This window comes from Plectropomus leopardus, chromosome 13 (genome assembly GCF_026936395.1).
Source record: "Plectropomus leopardus strain MGB_pleo_1.0 chromosome 13, ASM2693639v1, whole genome shotgun sequence".
NCBI lineage: Eukaryota > Metazoa > Chordata > Actinopteri > Perciformes > Serranidae > Plectropomus > Plectropomus leopardus.
The window spans coordinates 33,141,838-33,162,545 of record NC_142188.1 but is presented as its reverse complement, the minus strand read 5'-3'; the positions used below and the strand labels follow the sequence as shown (position 1 = coordinate 33,162,545).

The 20,708-nt window shown below is 38.7% G+C and overlaps 1 protein-coding gene across 1 annotated transcript in view; it reads right to left on the bottom strand.

Annotated features, from left to right (window-relative positions):
• Positions 1–9,472: 9,472 nt before the first annotated feature.
• Positions 9,473–20,708, bottom strand: part of nt5c2a (5'-nucleotidase, cytosolic IIa) — a 37,808-nt gene continuing 26,572 nt past the window's right edge. Inside the window, exons 8-18 of the mRNA XM_042502202.2 lie at positions 20,106–20,199; positions 19,973–20,026; positions 19,723–19,806; positions 19,042–19,083; positions 18,208–18,315; positions 17,976–18,042; positions 16,842–17,012; positions 16,433–16,484; positions 15,228–15,288; positions 13,402–13,578; positions 9,473–13,292 (exon numbers count right to left, since the gene is read on the bottom strand). Coding sequence (XP_042358136.2) covers positions 13,038–13,292; positions 13,402–13,578; positions 15,228–15,288; positions 16,433–16,484; positions 16,842–17,012; positions 17,976–18,042; positions 18,208–18,315; positions 19,042–19,083; positions 19,723–19,806; positions 19,973–20,026; positions 20,106–20,199 — 1,165 coding nt within the window. The 3' untranslated portion in view covers positions 9,473–13,037. The remainder of the gene's footprint in view (positions 13,293–13,401; positions 13,579–15,227; positions 15,289–16,432; positions 16,485–16,841; positions 17,013–17,975; positions 18,043–18,207; positions 18,316–19,041; positions 19,084–19,722; positions 19,807–19,972; positions 20,027–20,105; positions 20,200–20,708) is intronic.

Here is a 20,708-nt window from a genome sequence, read left to right as displayed (position 1 = left end):
AATAAAAATTATATTGAATTGTCATTATTATTGTATAAGCAGAGATTACAGTGTACATCTGTCTGTCTTTTGAGCTCCAGTTGGGCTAAAGTCACAATCCAGTGTCCCCCAAGTCATCCTGAAAACGTACTGTTGAGACGACACTTCAACATTGTTGAGTTCTGAGAATACATAACCTGTTTGGGCAGAAATCAAGACTGCACTGAGAAAATGTTTAGACTGTGTTACTGGGGTTGTTTAAGAAGGGTTGGCATGGTCCTTTCAGCTCACAAAAATTGTTCCTTTATGCAGCTGTTTCAAATATCTTTTTTTAAATTCCTGAACTATGTCAAATGTCAGATCCCCTCCATAAATACAGCAGTTTGATATGAATGTGTGTAACTATAGCTACATGGATTCTGCTGACTAGCTGATATGTGGTTGAAGGCCAGTTCTGTGGTGGAACGTGCCTTCAGACATCTCATCAGTAACAAACATTAAACACTGTGGTGCTGAACACGTGCAGTGTGAGGTAACAGCAGCGTGGCCTCAGGGACATGTTCAGGGTCAAGCAGCTGTCAGGCCTTCAGGCTGCTGATAAATCTCTGCCTTTGTTGCTTATCATGAGTCTGATGATGGTGCAGCCAATGACAGGCTTCGCTTTGTGGTGAAATATGCTTTAATTCTAACCTTGTCACAGCTTTTCATGTTCTGCTCACTGGCTGCTGTGAGACTGTCGAGTACGCCAACACAGTAATTGCAGTCTTTCTCTAAATTATATCATAATCAATGAATAAATGGACATTTGGTGCTAAGTGGGGAGGGCCTCTTTTAATTTTTTGTGTCACATGCAGCTTGCGCGTCTTTGTCTTGTGTCATGAAAATTGAATTGAAAATGTTAAATAGTAAGGCTCAGATAATCAAATAGCAAAATGTTCCTTTAATTTCAGTCATCTCAAAGACTAAATAGAAAAAAAATAATGTACACACAACCCAAACCAAAAGTGGAAACCGATTTAAATTATTTGCTTTATGTAAACTACGATGTGCTCATCACATTAATTATGACTATATTGAGTCACATTACTATGACAAAGAGTACTATAATCATATACTTACAGTTTTATGGCTTACAATACTACAGCTTTTTGATGACATTTTTATGACGTACTATACTATGACATATTTGTCACATTTTTATGGCATACTATACCATGACTTTTTAATCACATTTTTATGACAGACTATACTATGACTTTTTAATCAAATTTTTATGACGTTCGTTTTTAGGATTCTTGAGGGACATATTATACTATGATGATTTTATGATTTTTTTTAAGCGACAAATTATGGTATTATGGTATTATGAAATTTTGCGACATATTTCAATATTGTTTATATCATTTTTTTGAATGACATACTATACCTTGCAGTTTTAATGAACTGCATAATTATTATGACATTTTTATATTTTGGACTACAATACTATACTCTGATTTTTTAATGATTTTTTCAACAACATGCTGTTATGTTTTTATGATTTTTTTTAGAGACATACTATAAGATGCCATAGTTATATTTTAAAAAACATACATATGATGACTTTATGAATTTTTTAGTGACATACTAAACTATGGCATTAATATACAATGACTTCTTTATTATTTTTTTAGCAACATAAAATACTTTGATGTTTTGATGATATTTTGGACCACATACTAAACAATGGTCTTGGTTGTGCTGATGCTGTGGTCCTGTCTAAGGCTGAGTCTGTGTCGTGTGCCTTGGTTGTGCAGATGCAGTGATCCTCATCAACATTGCATGCTATCATAGAGTGTAATTAGTGTTTTTACATCTATCATTATTGTTATATGATATGCTATTGTTACCATTATTGCTGTGCATCCCTCCCCCTCTCTCTTCCCTTCTCTCTTTCTCTTTCCTTTTTGTTGAACTTGAAATTGAATTGTGGTATGTTGGACAAAATACTAAACTATGAAATGTTTATGATAATTTGGATGACATACTATGTCATGACATTTTCTGAGATTTCTGACAACATACTATACTATGTTGTGACAAAATACTATGACATTTTTATGATATTTTGGATGAAATACTATACTATAACATTTTAATGAATTTTTGGACAACATAAAACACTATTGTGCTTTTTTATGATATTTTTGAAAACATACTATAGTATCAGAATCAGAATCAGAAGATTCTGATTCTGATACTATAGTATGTCTATGTCTAGTATGTCTATAGTATCTTTTTTATGATATTTTTGAAGACATACTATATTATGATGATTTTTTGATATTTTGGACTACATACTATAGTATGACATTTTTTAGCTATTTTAGATGACATATTTTATGATTACATTGTTATGATATTAAGGACAACTACATTTTGTTGTTTGTGATATTTTGGTGACATTCCATACTATGACATTTTTATGATATTTTTGAACAACATAATATAATATAATATAATATAATATACTATACTATAATATGATGATTTTTCATAATTTAAGATGACATATTATACTATGACGTTTTTTCATGATTTTGGACGACATACTATAATATGATGGGTTTTCATGATTTTGGATGACATACTATACTATAATGTTTTGTCATGATTTTGGATGACAAACAATACTACAATGTTTTTGCGTGATTCTGGACAACATGCTACACTATGACGTTTTTTTTCATGATTTTGGATGAAATACTATTCTACAACATTTCTTAATGATTTTGGATGACATACTTACCTATGATGTTTTTGGATGATTTTGGATGAAATACAATACTGTGATGTTTTTTGATGATTTTGGAGGACATACAATACTATGACATTTTTGATGATTTATGATTTATTTATGATTTATACTATGACGTTTTACTATCATTAGGGCCCAAGCACTGACAGACACTAGGCCTTCAGCCTGCCTGGTAACTGTGGTAATGCTTGACCTCTCCAAGTCTCACACTGCAGTGCCTTGCTCTTGTCCCAGTTCACGCTGGCTGAAGCTGCCTGTGATACACCCTGAGGCTGTCCTCCACTGCTTTGATGTCCTACTCCTTCCTGACAAAGATGGTCCGATCACCTGCATAGGCAGACACACAGATCGGCCTGTCAATCTGACATTTTGGTCAAATTTTTGACCAAAACGTCATACGATAGTATGTCGTAAAAAATCTGACAAAAATGTCATACTATAGTTTGTCATCAAAAATCTGACCAAAACGTTATAGTATAGTATGTCGTCAAAAATCTGACCAAAACGTTATACTATAGTATGTTGTCAAAAATCTGACCAAAACATCCTAGTATAGTGTATAACTACGACGCTTTGATGATATTTAAGATGACATATAATACTATGACAGTTTTATATTTCGTATGACATACAATATTTTGAAATTTTTACGATATTTTGGTCAACTTAGTATACTATGACGATTTTTCATAATATTTTAGATGAAATATCATACTATGACAATTTCATGATATTTTGGACGTTCTGATGATATTTTGGATGACATACTATCAAATGACAATTTCATGATACTTTCGACGACATACTATACTATGACATTTTTACGATATTTTGGACGACATACTATACTATGACATTTTTAACATATTTTGGACAACATACTATATATTTTATATGATATTTTGGATGACATACAATAGTTTGATGCTTCTATGATATTTTGCATGACATGCTATACTACGACTATTTAAAAATATTTCTGACAACTACTATACTATGACATTTTTGTGATACTTTGGATGACATACTATAATATGACGCTTTAATGATATTTTAGTTGACATACTATGCAATGACATTTCTCATGATGTTTTGGACATCATACTATAGTATGTCGTTTTTATGATATTTTGGACAAGATAATATACTATCACGCTTTCATGGTATTTTCATGGACATACTATACTATGATGTTTTCATGGTATTTTGGATGACATACTATACTGTGACTTTTTAATGAATTGTTGGATGATATACTATACTATGATGTATTTATGACATTTTGGACGACATACTAAACTATGAAGTTTTTAGGATTATTCAAGCAAGATAGTTTTGAAAGCCAATTTACCTGAACATGAACTAAAAAGTTCAGCAAAAGTTAATAAAAAACAGCCCCGTCTCTTCAAGGGTTAAATATATAATGTGGACTTTCAAAACTTTTGCACTTTGAAGTACATAAACAATTACTTTGAAAAGCCAATTCAGTCAAATGGCTGGCCACTTGTTGCTTCCAAAGCACACTTTCAGATGATGTTTTTATGATTTTTCGAATACAATACTCTTTTACGCCATGCACTACACTTTGGCATCTGTCCAATGTATGGGGCAACATATTATACGATAATTCTGTCAGTATATTTTGGATAACACTCCATAGTATGAAGTTTTTATGATTTTTTGAAAGACACTCTTGACTATAATGTCTTTATTATTTTTTGGGCAACATGCAACACTGACGTTTTTATGATTTTTCAAGCAACATACGATACTGTGATGTTTTTGAGATTTTTTTGGACGACATATTTCAATATGACATTTTTATGACATTTTGATGTTTATGATTTTTCAAGTGACATACTAAACCAAGATACTTTTAAAAGATTTAGAGCGTAATACAATCCTTTAACATTTTCATCTGTTTTCAAGGGACAACATATGCAATGGCATTTTTTAAGACCTTTTCGATATCCTGAAAAGGGTGCAGACTGGGGACTTGTCAGAGCCTGTGCTTAGCAGGGAAGGAGACCTGCTGACCTGGGCTGGAGATATTGTCGAGCAGTGGAAGGAGCACTATGAAGAACTCCTGAACCCAGCTGTCACGTCCTTCTTAGAAGAGGGAGAGGCAGGTTCTGAGGACTCTGGGGAACCTTTGTCCATATCCCTGGCAGAGGTTGCTGAGTCAAGTCAAGTCAATTTTATTTATAAATCCCATAATCACAAAACATGGTTTGCCTCAGAGGGCTTTACAGCATACAACATCACTCTGCCCTTAGACCCTCACATCGCCTAAGGAAAAACTCCCAAAAAAAAACCCCGAAATGGGGGAAAAAAATGGAAGAAACCTCAGGAAGAGCGGCAGAGGATGATGAGGGATCCCTCCTCCAGGACAGACAGACGTGCAATAGATATCTTAAATAACAACTGAATTACAATTATGACAAAAGGAAAGAGAAAAAGAAAGGAAGAGAAGGGGAGAGAGGGGGAGAGAGGGGGAGAGATGCACAGCAATAATGGAAACAAACGCATGTCATATTACAATAACGATAGATGTAAAAACTAAATGCACTCTATGATAATATTGTGGGTGTTGATAAGAGTCCCAAGCTTATATTGATAGTGGAGGCGTGGCTCATAATAATGGCAGTAGAAGGTTCCGTCAAGCACGATCACGGCATCGGGGCAACCAGGACCCACAACAGTTTCAGACAGGACCACAGCAATGGCAAAACCAAGACTGTGATCTGGGCGAGCCGGGGGTACAGTATCAGTGCAGCCACAGCACAAGCACCACCAAAAGCAGGGTCACAGCACCAGTGCAGCTATCACCATGATCAGGTGCAGCCAAGGTCTGGGAAAACTAGGTGGTCAGGTGGTCAAGAAGCTCCTTGCTGGCAAAGCACCTGGTGTGGATGAGATTCAAGATGCTGAAGGCTCGGGACATTGTTGGACTGTCTTGGCTGACACGCCTGTTCAATGTCGTAGAGGTCGGGTATGGTACCTTTGGAGGGGCAAACCCAGGTGGTGGTTTCCATTTTTAAAAAAGGGGACTGGAGGCTGTGCTCCAATTATCAGGGTATCACACTGCTCAGCCTCCCGGAGAAAGTTTACTCCAGGGTGCTGAAAAGAAGGCTCTGACTGATACACAAAACTTGGATTCAGGAGGAACAAGGCGGATTCCGTCCTGGTTGTGGAACAGTTGACCAGCTCTTTACCCTTGCGAGGCTGCTAGAGGGGTCATGGGAGTTTCCGCGTCCCTTGGGGAGTCCTGTGGGGGGTACTGCTGGGATACGGGGTACCATGGTAGCTGCTGCAAGCCATCTTATCCCTGTATGACCAAAGTGAGAACTGTGTATGCATACTCACTGTGAAGTCAAACGTGTTCCCAGTTGGTGTTGGCCTTCATCAGGGCTGCCCCTTGTCTCAGAACCTGTTTATGATATTCATGAACAGGATCTGAAGGCGCAGCTGAGGGGAGGAAGGGATCCAGTTCTGCTTTTTGCGGATGATGTGGTTCTGTTGGCTTCATCACACTGTGACCTCAAGCATGCACTGGGGTGGTTTGCAGCTGAGTGTGAAGCGGGCGGGATGAGAGTCAGCACCTCCAAATCTGAGGCCTTGGTTCTCTACCGGAAAACTGTGGATTGTTCCTTCTGGGTGGGAAGGGAGATGTTGCCCCAAGCAAAGGAGTTCAAGTATCTCAGGGTCTCGTTCACGAGTGAGGGTAGAAAAGAGCGTGAGACGGACAGGCAGTTTGGTGCAGCATCTGCAGTGATGCGGGTTCCTACATTCCAACCCTCACCTATGGTCATGAGCTCTGGGTAGTGACCGAAAGAATGAGATCGCGGATACAAGCAGCCGAGAGCTTCCTCCGCAGGGTGGCTGGGCTCAGCCTTAGAGATAGGGTGAGGAGCTTGGACATCCAGGAGGAACTCAGAGTAGAGCTGCTGCTCTTTTGCATTGAAAGGGGCTAGTTGAGGTAGTTCGGGCATCTGATCAGGATGCCTCCTGGGCGCATCCCACTGGAGGTGTTCTGGGCACGTCCAACTGGTAGGAGGCCCTGGGGAGGGATTACATATCTTGTCTGGGAATGCCTTGGGGTGCCCCATGAGGAGTTGGAAAGAGTTGCGGGGGAGAGGGACGTTTGGAATATCTGCTCCACCTGTTGCCCCCATGACCTGGCCTTGGATAGGCAGAAGAAAATGGATGGATAGCAATTTCATGATACTTTGGATTACATACTACATTGAGTGACATTTTATCTGCTAAAGTTTTTATGATGTTTTGAATGACACAATGCAGTAAAACAATTTTATGATTTTTTGAGCAACATACTATATTATGTTGTTTTAACTATTTTCCGACAACACAGTATACTATGCTTTTTTAATGATTTTTTTTTGGATGACATAATATACTATGCTATTTCGATGATTTTTTAAAATCTAATTTTGAGCGACATATTATGATATAGTGTTTTCATATTTTGGACACACTATATTCGGACAATTTTTTGACTGACATTCTTTACTTTGACACTTTTATGTTTTTTTGACAACATACTTCCCTATGATGTGTTTATGATTTTGAGTTACATACTATATGCTGTTTTTAATTTATTTCCATTTGCATCAATGAACAGGCAATTAACATACCAGAACAGACACCTTGAGAGTGGGTTACACATACATACATACCCACATACTGTATACACTTAGTATGCTGTTTTGATTTGATTTCTTTCAGAGACATGGGGAATAAGGCAACGAGCAAATTGGTAAAACATGTTCCAGGAATGTAAGAAATCAGTAGATTTAGAACACTTGTTTGCCTTGTTTTTTTTTTTTGACCTATTTTTCAGGTAGTTTTTGAACTTTTTTAGGGGGTCATTTCTTCTTTTGTTGCTCATTTCCTTCATCTCATGTTTTAAGTAAATAAATAACTACTAAAAAGCATTAAGAAACATTAAAAAAAAATTCAGGCAGAGAGCCGACCCTTTCAGAGGAAGTTACATTTTCAGCTCCCTCCATGAACCTTGAGTCTAAACTATGTTCTCCCCTTACGACAGCAGGTGGTCTTATCAGAGCTGTGAGGTCTGCTAGGACACAAGTCCAGGGACAGCAGCTCGTCACCTCACATCTTCTGCATCTTACAAATCTTTTCACCTCAGGACTCTGAGACTGAACATTTTGTTTATGCTGACTGAGCATAATTATTAACCAAACAGACACCTCAAGGACTTTTATCAGAGCAAACAGTGAAGCAGCTTTTTCCCGTGGAACTTCATACATGCGCCAATGCGTAGACACCCTTTCACGACAGATGAACAGCTTCGTTCTAAAAGATGTTCCCTCATTTAGCGTTTTGATGACGTGGTAGAGAGCTTGCCAACATCCCCATAGTCCAGTTGGATTGAGATCTAGTGACTGTTAACCCTTAGGGCCATCGGCCATACTGCTTTGCACAAAAATTGCACTTTTCAAAATCAAGCTTTAAAAAATATTATAGATTTATATTTTTTTCCATTTCACTGAGTTCAGTATCACTGAGTTTTAACCGACATCAGTCCTAATAAATAGCACACTTTCATTCCTTTTTCTGAATTTTAACCCTTTAAATGCTGTTTTTCTGTTTTTAGATGAAAAAAACTGCACAGGAAATAATAAATTTTTTCCATATACTACATGCTAAAAACACACACATATATACATATATATTTAAATACACACACACACACACACACACACACACACACACATTTAAATATATACACACACACACACATATATATACACATATATTTAAATATATACACACACACACACATATATATATACACATATATTTAAATATATACACACACGCACACACACATATATATACATATATATATACACACACACACACACACACACACATGCATACATACATATATATGATCACTGCCTGGGATTCGGCTGCAAGTAGCTGCAACATTGATAGTGACAGTGCACTTTCTGAAATAGCATGTATTTTCTGTCTGTCCTGGAAGAGGGATCCCTCCTCAGTTGCTCTTCCTGAGGTTTCTACCATTTTTTTTACCCCGTTACAGTTTTTTTCCGGGGCAGTTTTTCCGTAGACAATGTGAGGGTTTAAGGGCAGAGGGATGCCGTATGCTGTAAAGCTCTCTGAGGCAAACTGCGTTTTGTGATAATAGGCTATATAAATACAACTGAAAGAAAATTTAAAGAAATTGAATTTAGTTTACACAGCGTATTTTAGACTTATTGTTTGAGCTGGGCTGGAAATTCAAAGATTCAACAAAAATACACAGTCTTGCCAAAATGTATGCCATATGCATGAACACAGCCAAAATGATCACAAAAAGTGCGTAAAATGCACCAAACAGGGCACAGAATATAATTTTCATAATTTAGGATGGCATTGCTTGGGAGCCAGAGGGTTGTCTACTAAACTATCAAGTACCTGCATGCTGGAGTGTGGACTGGCAGGTACCAGTTCAACTTCTGTGTACTGCCAAGGTGACCTTGAGCAAGGCATCATCTGCCCAAACTACTCCAGGGGCTGCAGTTTTAGACATTGCTTCATTTTCAGCCACATATTTTGCCGTTTGGTCAACAGTCATGAATAACTGACAGATGTAAACACTGGAATTCTATGGATAAATTTGACTGCAAAATCAAAACAACAAAAACATAAGACCAAAAGTTTTATTACAAACATCAGTCATGACTCAAACCATCTCAACAGCAGCATCACTGCTTTCAACATTCCTCACAACAAAGGCAACATTTCAAATTCAACAGAAAAAAATGAAACTTCAACACATGCATTAACTATTGCTGGTCAAACAAAAATGAAACTTTCATTTGGTTTCAAATGAATATGAAATAATTGTGTTTCAATAATGCTCCCATACTCAAATAACGAGAGAAACATCCCAAGGTGCAACAGACCTGAAAAGAGTCAAACAATCAGCCGTCAGCAGGACATTTAAACCTGCACAAATCCGTCTCTTTAGTCCAAACAGGATGAGGCAGCTTCAGCACATGTAACCTCAAACTCACACAAACAGCAGAATCACACATCCAGTGAAAAAAACGCTGCATGAGCCTTCAGGGAGCTCACTGAAGGATCAATCTCCAGCAGAAAACAGGTCCTCCTGTTAAATCACAGGTCTTAGAAATCAATGAAATAACATAAAAACATGATCGTACTAAAAAAACAAAAAAAACAACCGCATCAGCACTTTTACACGCTAAAATACACTATTGCACTGTGATCAGGGTGACGGTGTGTGTGGTGCACATGGGGACAGGCCCACAGTGACAGCACAGTAACAGCAGGTTCACCTGGCTATGGAAAACCATTAATGCCAAACAACAAGAACACAAACACTTTGGGGAAGTCAAAATTATGAGACAGAGCATGGTGCCATTATGGCAATAAGTTAGACTTTCTGAATTGTAAAGTCAAAATTCTGATTTAAATTTTGTCATAATTACATTTGATTATCTCATGTTTGACTTTAAGTCATTCACTAAAAGAACTAAAACAATTAAATTCAAACCTACGAGATAGTCAACTATGTCGAAATGATGGTCCGAATGGTGACTTGCTTACTAGCAAGAAAAGCAGAAAAATCAGGGACCAAAATGTTCCCACAAGTACACTGCAAAGCACACTGACTACAGCAAAAAAAAAAAAAAAAGCTCAACATGAAGCAATCTCCTACTGATGACTACAATGTATTTCAAGGCGCAGCCCTATTGCTTACCACGTCATATTTATGCATTTTGTCAAGTCAATCTGATCAAATTTTGACTTCTTTTTTGATACTTTTAATCTAAGTATTGCGATTGTTATCTGGCAAAAATGGGCTTCCGTACCTTTCACCTGTAATTCTTCATATTAAAATATTTCACCATTCATGTTCAAAATATACTTGAACAACAATTCTCATTCACATTCACTGAACTGGCTCAGAGTGAGATGAATAAGGCAGTAACTGTGGTGCAGGGTTTAATATCTGCATTACACAGAATGCACTCAGACTATATTACAGTAAGGACTTTAGGGTGAGAAGTCATTTACATTGAGTGGGATTCTTATTGTACAGCAAGAGGAGGGGAAAGACTGGGCGAATAGGAAGGTGAAGTTAAGTAACATGTCATGGTGTAAGCAACTTCCTGTTGACTTCTCTTAACCACAGCAGGCATTACAGCTTGAGAGAAAACACTCTCATGGAGTAGAACCGTTTTTGATTGGGTCAGCAGCTACATTTAAAACACAAAATACAATTCAACTATCTTCAAGTGAAAATCCACCCTTTCATTTGCTTTTGTTTTAGTTCTACATTTCCAATAATTTCTTTGAAAGAAAAAAAGGGACCCAAAGAGATGAAAAGTAGTGACTTTCCAACACTGAGGCAAGTCTATGACAACACAAGATGATCCAACCGTGTGTCCTGTCTCTGCATCATTGGCTCTTTACTGCAGGTAAAGAAACATGCATCTTAAACCAACTGATACAGGTTTTCCCACAGGTTTTCCCACACATTCATTTATTTATGGTGGCCACATTTTGATGTTCTATTTTTTTGGACTGGACCATTAATCATTGCACCACACTGTCAGAGTACAGAGCGTACTCTGGGCACAGAGGAAGCAGCAGGCGTAGTGAAAGTGAAACTTTAACATTCATTGTGTTAGGTGTAAAAGTTTGCATTCACTCGCCTCTGGTGCAGCTGCTCCTCTCATCCATCTGTCTGACCAGATCAGCTCTGATCAGAGAAATTATCCATAACGCGAGTCAAATTCCACAAACTGTAGCTGAAGAACTCATGAAGAGTGCTGCCTGTGCTCCAACACATGCAAAAATGTCCAAATTTTAGAGAGGACAGAGTGACTGCCACACTTTTAAATTCTAATTCTGTGGGGACAACTGAGACATTTATCATTGATGTTTGAAATAAATATTTCTTCTTCTAGCTGAGCTGAAATACCTCAACATCGTACCTCTAAATTTGGCCAGAATTCTTTGGAAGTGGGTAAAAAGTCACCTCAAAAACAATATGGTCCCAAAAATGCAAAGTCTGTGACTGACATGTCTGTCTCAACAGTGCTAAACCAGGGTACAGTATACCAGGGTATTTAGAAATGTTGAAGGTATGTTTTTCTATACTGTCACAAATAAACAAGCTCCTTTGTCTACTAAACTCATGTATGTAGTGCACATCATGCACCACAAGAGCTCAGTCTCCAGTCTCTACTGGTGGAAAAGGAAGCTGAGCTGAAAGACACAGTGACACCTAGTAGTGGAAGGAGTTACAGGACTGTAAACAGCCAGCGGCCAGCAGGCAGAGAGAGAGCTTAGGGAATAACAGCATGTTTTTACACTTTAACTTGTTGAATTCAGGATTTATTTGGACCAAACCGGAGCTGGTGATTGTTGGAAAAGTGGACTTATTGACTAGATTACTAGCAAAAGTAACCAAGACAGTTTGGACTGAGATTTATTTTGCTTCTGTTGAGTTTGAATGAAGCGTGTTTTATGATGAGGCAATTAAGCCTTGTCAGTCTTCTGTGGTTGCTGAATTCAAAAGGTGTACAGTTTCTCTGTTTAATAAGTAAATATCATAGAATATAGAATATCTCTGTTTTAACATTTGTAGGTTTCTACTGTGTATCTATTAGTCTGAAAAGCTGAAAGTAAGTGGAAAACTTGCCGTCAGGGGTGGTGTTAGCACCACACACTGACAATGTCACATAGAGTATACCCCCGTGAAATTTGAGGAAGGTATAAAGGTATTAAATATGACATACTGCCCAAGCCTGATGGATAGTTCCCTTAAGCTATGGTGCAGGAGTAAGCAGCATGGCAGTGAACTGTTGACAGTACAAATAAAGAAATGCATATTGGACTCCTGATGAGCTAAATGAAAGCAGAAACTTCTTGGGTTTTTTAATTCAAACAAACCCAGCAGAGCCACGAGGATCAGCTGCTCCTCACCTCACCTGCACCATCCCGCTGCCTCTCAGTCTTACACAAGCATGAATCTAAACTCACTTAAAAAATGCTCTTTTACCTGTGGACAGGTTCAGGAAGATCTACAGTAGTCCATATCACAAACAAACCCAGGTCAAAGAGCCTCAGACACAGTGGACTTGTTCATCACCAGCCGGGCTCAGAAATCAACTTACAACATAAAACAGGATGCTGTGGATGTGAGAGCGAGCCTCGTCTGCTCCTCTCCCTCCATCTACTCCTCCTCCTCTTCCTCCTCCTCCTCCTCCTCCTCCTCCTCGTCATCGTCCTCGTCATGGCAGTGGGTAATCTCCTGTGGAGCTTGAGGGAAGAAGTGGGGGGGCTGGATCTCGCTGATGGATCGAGTCAGCTGGTGCCGTTTGCACTCCATCTCCTTGAGGTCAACGTCGTGGCGGTTCCGTGTGGCCAGTGGCGACTCTGTGTCGATGATGTTGATGTGGGTGTGCTCCACAGTTGACTCATGAGGCATCTGGGAGAGAGAGAATGAAATGTAATGCCACATACTGTATCAACAGAAGATGAAGTGCAGGTGACAGACGCAGATTCCTGTTCGAGTCAGAGCTCTGAGAGAGGCTCACCAGCACGTGTGCGGCTCTGAACAGGTAGCTGAAGGGGTAGTAGAGCAGGTTGATGAAGGAGGCGGCGTACAGGTCCGCGTAGCGCATCACTTGAGAGGCAAACAGCGTCTGTCGGGATCCACTGCGAAACAGGCTTCCCGTCATGCCGTAGCACATGTCCATGTCATGGGTCACTTTCTGGAGAGGACACAGACACAACTGAGGTTTTTGACCACCATGACCTTGCTCCTCTGACCCTTGCACTTGAACCTTGTGGCTAATGGAATCCGATTCAATACAGAGGTACTTGCGCACCAGGCTGTGAACGGCTCAGGTCCACCCTACACCCAAGTCATGGTCTGACCATGTACCCAGCCCGTCAGCTTTCTCTCTACCCTCTATTGTCTCTAAATATAGCACTTGTAGTAGATCAGCATATCCGATGAAGCTGAAACACCTGCACCATTCGTGCTATTTTGGGGTTGTATCCATATGGTTGAATACACTTATTGTAAGCTGTTGTGTATGACAGCATCTCTTGAATAAATGTAATGCAAAACAGCTGCCACAACATGTGGCAGTGTGCTAGAAGCTAACTGGGACAGCCTACATTGCCCAAAGATTCCCTAGACTTACGACAAAACAAACAGATTCACAATTATATGCACATGTAATAGTGCTCTCGAGTCCTGTACCTACTTCACAACTGCTATTAGCTGAAGTGTTCAACTAACAGTAGGAAGGGCACAGTAAGGTGGGTGCTGCAGCAACCCGTATTAACAAAAGATGGAACAACACAGTCTTTAAATATCTGGCTGTTTAACGAGAACTCCGCAAGGCATCTGAACAGTTGTTTAAAATTTTGCCTATCAGAAAATATATGAAAAGATGTTTTTATAAAATGAATTCCTTGAATCTGACATGTCAACGGTGCATTCAAACAGTGCTCTGAATGTACCAATGCTCCAGTTTGTGCCAGAGTGCACTCTGGCACTCAAGACTGAGTGTTTCTGAACGCACCCTATTGAAATGAGTGTTGAGGGATTTCAGTTTGCCATGTTAAACTAGTATCAACTGACAGCTGAGCTTTGATTGGCTATATCCATATTAGCTGATATGGATTGGGGATAACTTTGCTCAAATCAACTAAGCATCAGGAAACAACTAGAATGACAGTATTTCACATTTGGATTGAGGCTACTGCTGATAATTATTGTTGCATTTTATAATGCATGTAGGACCCTAACTTACATAATATCAAAGTTTTTGGTAATTTGGGTTTCCACAGGCTTAACATGTGTTGTGTTTATGTGCAAGAAGCACTTGGTTATGGTTAGGATGACATCATGTTTAGACTTAAATTCCTCATTTTTGGAGGCACAGTCATGGCTGGAAATGCTACTGGTTACTCACATTAAAAACAGTGTTGTTGTTTGTTTGTCTCATACAGTGGGCTGCAGCCTGCAGAACTCTCGCCTGAGCACATCTACATATACAGTTATGCTCGCACATATTTACTGTGCAGCACCCCCCTAGCAAAAATATGTTCCCATGTACATGAGTAGTAGAGTTCAACAGTGAATGCTGTAACCTGGCTCAGAAACATTTAGTGGGTTGTGAAAGTTAAAGAGAAAACACCAGCAGGGACACACTGAGCTCCTCTGTAGGCACAGCTATTTGTCACAACAGTCATCCCACAAGATGTCCAGCAGCAGAGATGCAAATATTGACACAATCAGCAACTTTTCCATAATTATCTCTCAGAATCTTATGATGGTTGACTTCTGGTGCACTCTGCTTTGGTGGAGCTCTGCTGAAGACAAAGGCAGGAGGAAGATGTGTGGTACCTTAATCCGTCTCTGCAGTGAGCTGATGTCTGGTCTCTCATTGCTGCTGCTGTCCAGATGTCTGAGGACAAAACACATATGTTCTGTGATCTGTGAGCCCAGCTCCATTCCATATGTGATTTTCATATCAAACCCTGCAAGGCAGAATTAATTTACATGCTGCCAATATCTACACTTTTTGTACACAGAGACATCACACAGTCCAGGTCAGTGTCAGACACTGAAGGAAAAACTGAACCTTATTAACTAAGTACGCCACTGTCAGAACATATATTTGATTCAGTGCACATGGCTAATGGTGTTCACCTGGGGGCTCTGACTGATGCATACTGCAACTTTAAGGGCCTTACACTCCGGGGCCAATTTTTAGGCAAATTAATGCCATGAATTTGCATGTCAATATATATTTTTGAACAGTGCGTGACAAAAAAAAAACCCCAACAAAACTTAATTTTTATTTTTTTAGAACGACAGGTAAGTTTTTTCTGAGCTTTCATAATTTTGATGAACACAACTAGATTATTTAGGCATTTAATCAATGCCAGGAGAGGACCTTATTATATTAGGAGCAAATGTGCAGTAATGATGCTATAATGCCAAAAAGTTTAAATAACCGAATTGAACACTCTGACTGGTAGATGCTTTAAAATCAGCTTAAGAAATGACAGTTTAAAGCAGGAACATTAGTAAAGCAGGAATCATTAGAGGTGAATTCACTTCGAACACTGATGTGTAGAGCTTGAGCAAAACTGTGTGAGATGTCCTGACATATTCAGCAGTCACCAGCTCCATTAAAGACAGGGATTTCATGTGAACAAGTAAAGCATGCATATTCAGTTCTACTAAACTCTTTATGAATCTATATGTATAAAGTAAGTATGTGAATTAAATATCCAGGCATTATTTCGACCCACATCTCTCTGGGACACCATACAGAATACTGCAAACAATGCACAGAGGCAATCCTACCACACCAAACACGCCAACTTAATAAACTTGCAAAATGTAAACAGCCTGTGTTTTGCAGGATTGCATCTTTCAACTGATATGATTTTCAGATAAATGTTTACCAAATATTTTTCTGTCAGAAACTAATTTCTAGATTTTTCCCCCACTAGAATCTCTAAAAAGGTGCACTGAAATTATTATTTAAAGAATACATTGCAGGACACAACAAACAGTAGATTTTACAAAGAAGAACTCACTTGTAGAGCTCTGCCAGGAAGCAGTCCAGAGACTGAAGTTCCTCAAATATGGCTGAAAAAACAAAAACTTGCATTAGTACATTTTGTTACCATCTTTAATAAAAGGACAGTCCAAAAATATGACAACATACTGTATTTGTACTTTTCACAGACTCTTAACTATCTTATGTTGGCTCAGACTGAACTGTAACAGTGTTACATTTGGTTACTTTTTGTGAAATAGAGACTAATGAAAATCAACAGGAATCACATTTTCTGCCATGCATGGTAAAATATGAATATTACTTCCAAAGCCTGAATTAAAGTGAAGTGTTATTACTGCTAAATAACTGTGATAACTGAACAGAAAAGTGTGGTTACAAAACCACATGAGCATGTTTGCATGTGCGTGTTTTTTTTTCAGTCTCACAGCTCTTGTCGGTCCACACGTGCAGCTCCTGGGCCAGCTCAGGGATCACCAGGAAAGTCCTCCAGCCCTGGCGCTTCTTGGATTTGAGGATGTCACCAAAAATGTGGTCTCCAATGTAGATGATGTCTTTTCCTTTAGCACCCAGCAAGTCACACACGATGTCTGAGGACCCTGGAGTACCCATATGGTATTTTCAATGTGTCATTCGGCAAATTTTATTCACACCATGAAAATCTCTGAAGCAATAACTAATGACTTCATATGAGTTTGCAGTAATAGTTGAGATTCAACACCACACGAGGATCAGAGGTTTGTAGTACTTGTGCAGCCTATAATTCAGTTTCACAGCCCTTTCTATGAGACATCATATCAGTGTGCTGCATAGTGAAGTTATTCATAGACTGTTGACTGCTCACTCCCTATCCTACCATTTTATAGACCCAAGTAATCACTCTGGACTATCTAAAATTTATCGATAAATTTACATCATGCGACTACTTTTGTTTTTTCTCAGCTGATGAAAAGTACAAAAGTCAGAAAATGTTCCTCAATCTGTGTACAACCATTAGAGTTGGGCTTCAAACCATGTAGAGTTTGAAAGGGTTAAACAAGGCATAAATCACAATCTGCTACTGTGAAGTGAGAAATAATCAGACTCATAAGCATGAAGCAAATATTACCTTTGACAGATTAAGACACATTTAGATGGGTGTTTGTCTGAATAAGTCAATGCTTAAAGCAAATCAATCCAAACTGACACTCAGAAGGCTCCAAATGTGATTGTTGCTGCAAAAAAGCTACTTTTCTTGAGTTGTGGCCAAACACACACACACACAAACAAACACACAAACAGACACAAACACAAACACACACACATGCGCACACACACACACACACACACACACACACACACACACACACACACACACACACACAGAGTGACCTTTGACCACCAAAATCTAATCATCTCATTTTTGAGCCCAAGTGGATGTTTGTTTCAGGTTTGAGGAAATTCCCGAAAGGTGTTCTTGAGATACTGTGTTCAAGAGACTGAGACAGATACCAGGTCAGACTGACCTTTGACCTTCGACTACCAAATTCTGATCAGCAGCTACGGCTACGGTCATTACTTACCTCCAGAGTAAACAATGCCATGTTGCAGAGGTCCCGTGTATGTGCCAATCTTCAGCCGACCAGTGGTCTGAAAAAAACCCCAACACTCAGTTAGACATTCGTACACATTAAGTAATTATCTGCTTTATACAGTAAAATGTACTAGGCCAAGAACATTGCAATTAACTGAAGATATTGAAGTAAAGGTGTTTTAGTGTGGTATTTGGTCCATGCAGGCTTCATGCATACTCACAGTGTCAACTTGCCGCAGCACTGTTCCCTCTCCAAAGAACACAGGCTTACGGGCATCCACCAGGATCAGGTCAAAGTAGGACTTCCAAGGTCGGTGGGGTGTACCGGGCTGCAACACACAACATTTATTATTTCAAATTTCAATAGTTCAGAAGTAAGGTATCAATCATTCTTTGAAATTGTGATTAATTGCAGAATTTCAATAGTTAATCTCAATAAATCTCAATAAATTTGTTAATCACAAATTTTCAATTCTATTTTTTGCATTTCAAAACATTTATGAAGTCAATATCGAATAGTTTAAGCAATTCTTACATGACAGAAAAAAACTGCATTGGACTAGCATAAAGTGGACATGTCTGTAAAGGGGAGACTTCATTTAGATTCCTTTTTTCCATTCCCCAAATTTAGCCAAACTGGAGCAAAATTTCACCCCCTTTCCTGAGAAGCCAGCATAACATGGATTTCTTGGGTCTTCTAGTTTAAGATTAAACCGGTATCATCACTCTAGCTTTAAAACTCAGCCTGAGGTACAGCCTCTTAAAGACAGTAATGTCTGCTGGCCATTAAAAAACAAAAACGCATTATATACGAACCTTAATCATATAGCGATTGATGTGCTAATGCTGACAACTCTTATTAGAAGTACATCGGTTTGTACAGTATCATGTCTACTGACACCTCATCTCACTGATGATATATGAGATCTGTTGTTTCTTATTTTCCCTCCCCCTGTCATCACACCATATATGCCCAGAAATGTCTCAGTGAGGTGATTTAATCCAAATCTATTGGGAATCCCAACAGTACAGATGTTATTAAATCACTGTGTTACCTTTGGACCATGTGGAAAGTCAAACAGGTAGGTCATGATTTTCTGTAAGAAGAAAGAAGAGTTCATTTTACGATTAACGTTTAACTGATTTTTACAGGCATAGTTCAACAAAATGATATTGCAAAAATAATAAATTACATGTAAAAAGGAGGTCATTTTAATGTCCGTAAAGGGGGAATGTGGAGCATATTTTGTGTGTTAAGGAATACAAATAACCCAATAATAGGAAGTTTAAAGGGCTTCTGATGTTACTATGGAATCTGTTCTATACCAGACTATATCCATCCACCTAATTATTAATCCGTTATTAAGATTTCTTATAAAAAGCTTCAATTCCAAGCTGAGAGAACCTACATAACTGCTGTGTGAATCCAGTCTGCTACAGGCGTGGGGAGATTGAATCCCCCACTGCATGTAGTGGGTGTGTGAGGCATATGTTGGCCTTCAATCTGCCTTACTGATCAGGAGTCTTGGATTTAGTGTATTTTAACATTGCAGCCCAGAACAGCACAAAGTACAGCACTAAACTCCATCATTACCATCACCTGTCATTATTATTTCAGTGGGGAACCATTCACACAACTGTTAAAATCAATCTGTACATTATGACATTAGGAGACAGTAAGTTCTGGTTTGCTTCAAGCATTCCTTGACATATCTCAATGTAAACTTTCCTCTCACCTCTGTGTATTTGTAATCACTGTTGGTAGCCAGAAACACTTTGGCTACTTCATTCATGCGACTGAGGAGGAGAGGAAGCTTCGGCTTTGTGGAGGAGAAACAGAACAAACATCAGTGACGCAGAAATAGCAAAAAGATGAGACTGCGCTAAAACGTTTGACAGAGTAGTGCAGTGCTATAAAGTTAGATGATGAAAGTCAAGATGATGATGATTATGTAAAAACAGTTGTTATTATGCTAGCTTACTTACATCCTTTACCACGTACTTCTCCAGGTTTTCAACTGTTTTTTCTTTTAAGGACCCCTGTGAGAAAGAAAATAAGTGGATTGCTGGCTGTGACTGGACTGACTGCCTGGAAAAAGGTTTCACAGAATGATTTTACCTTGAAATGAACCCAGTCCACACCGTCCCGCACATCCTGGAACATGCTCTTATAGGACATGAAAAGGTCGCCGTCTTTGAAGCCAGTCTCACAACTGCAGAGACAGTTCAGATCATGTTAACATTAGAGTCTGCATGACACGCAGATTTGAGGGTCGAAGTGAGTGTGGTTACATGAGCATAAATAACCTGTTTATGACCCTGGTTATGATCATATTCAGGATATGATGTTTACTTGAGCAGAGAGAAATCAGGTCATTTGTATTCCCTGTATACATCTCAGTTTCTCTCAGAGGACTCCAACTAATATATTTAAGTTTCTCATAAAGAAATGTATGGTTTTACAAGCTCAAACACATAACCAGCTTACTCCAAACTCAAGCACAAATGTGTTATTCATGTCCATGTAAATGCACACCACCACACACTGAGAGCAGGTCAAAAGTGACAGCTCTATGAGTCTATACATTGTTTTAAGGAAAAGCCTGCATAGCATATCTTAAAGAGAAAATAGCTTAAAAAATAAAAAATCACTTCCACCTTTATTTCTTTATTTGTTCAGTTGCAGATTCATGTATTCATTTAGGTTATTATTAATTAGATT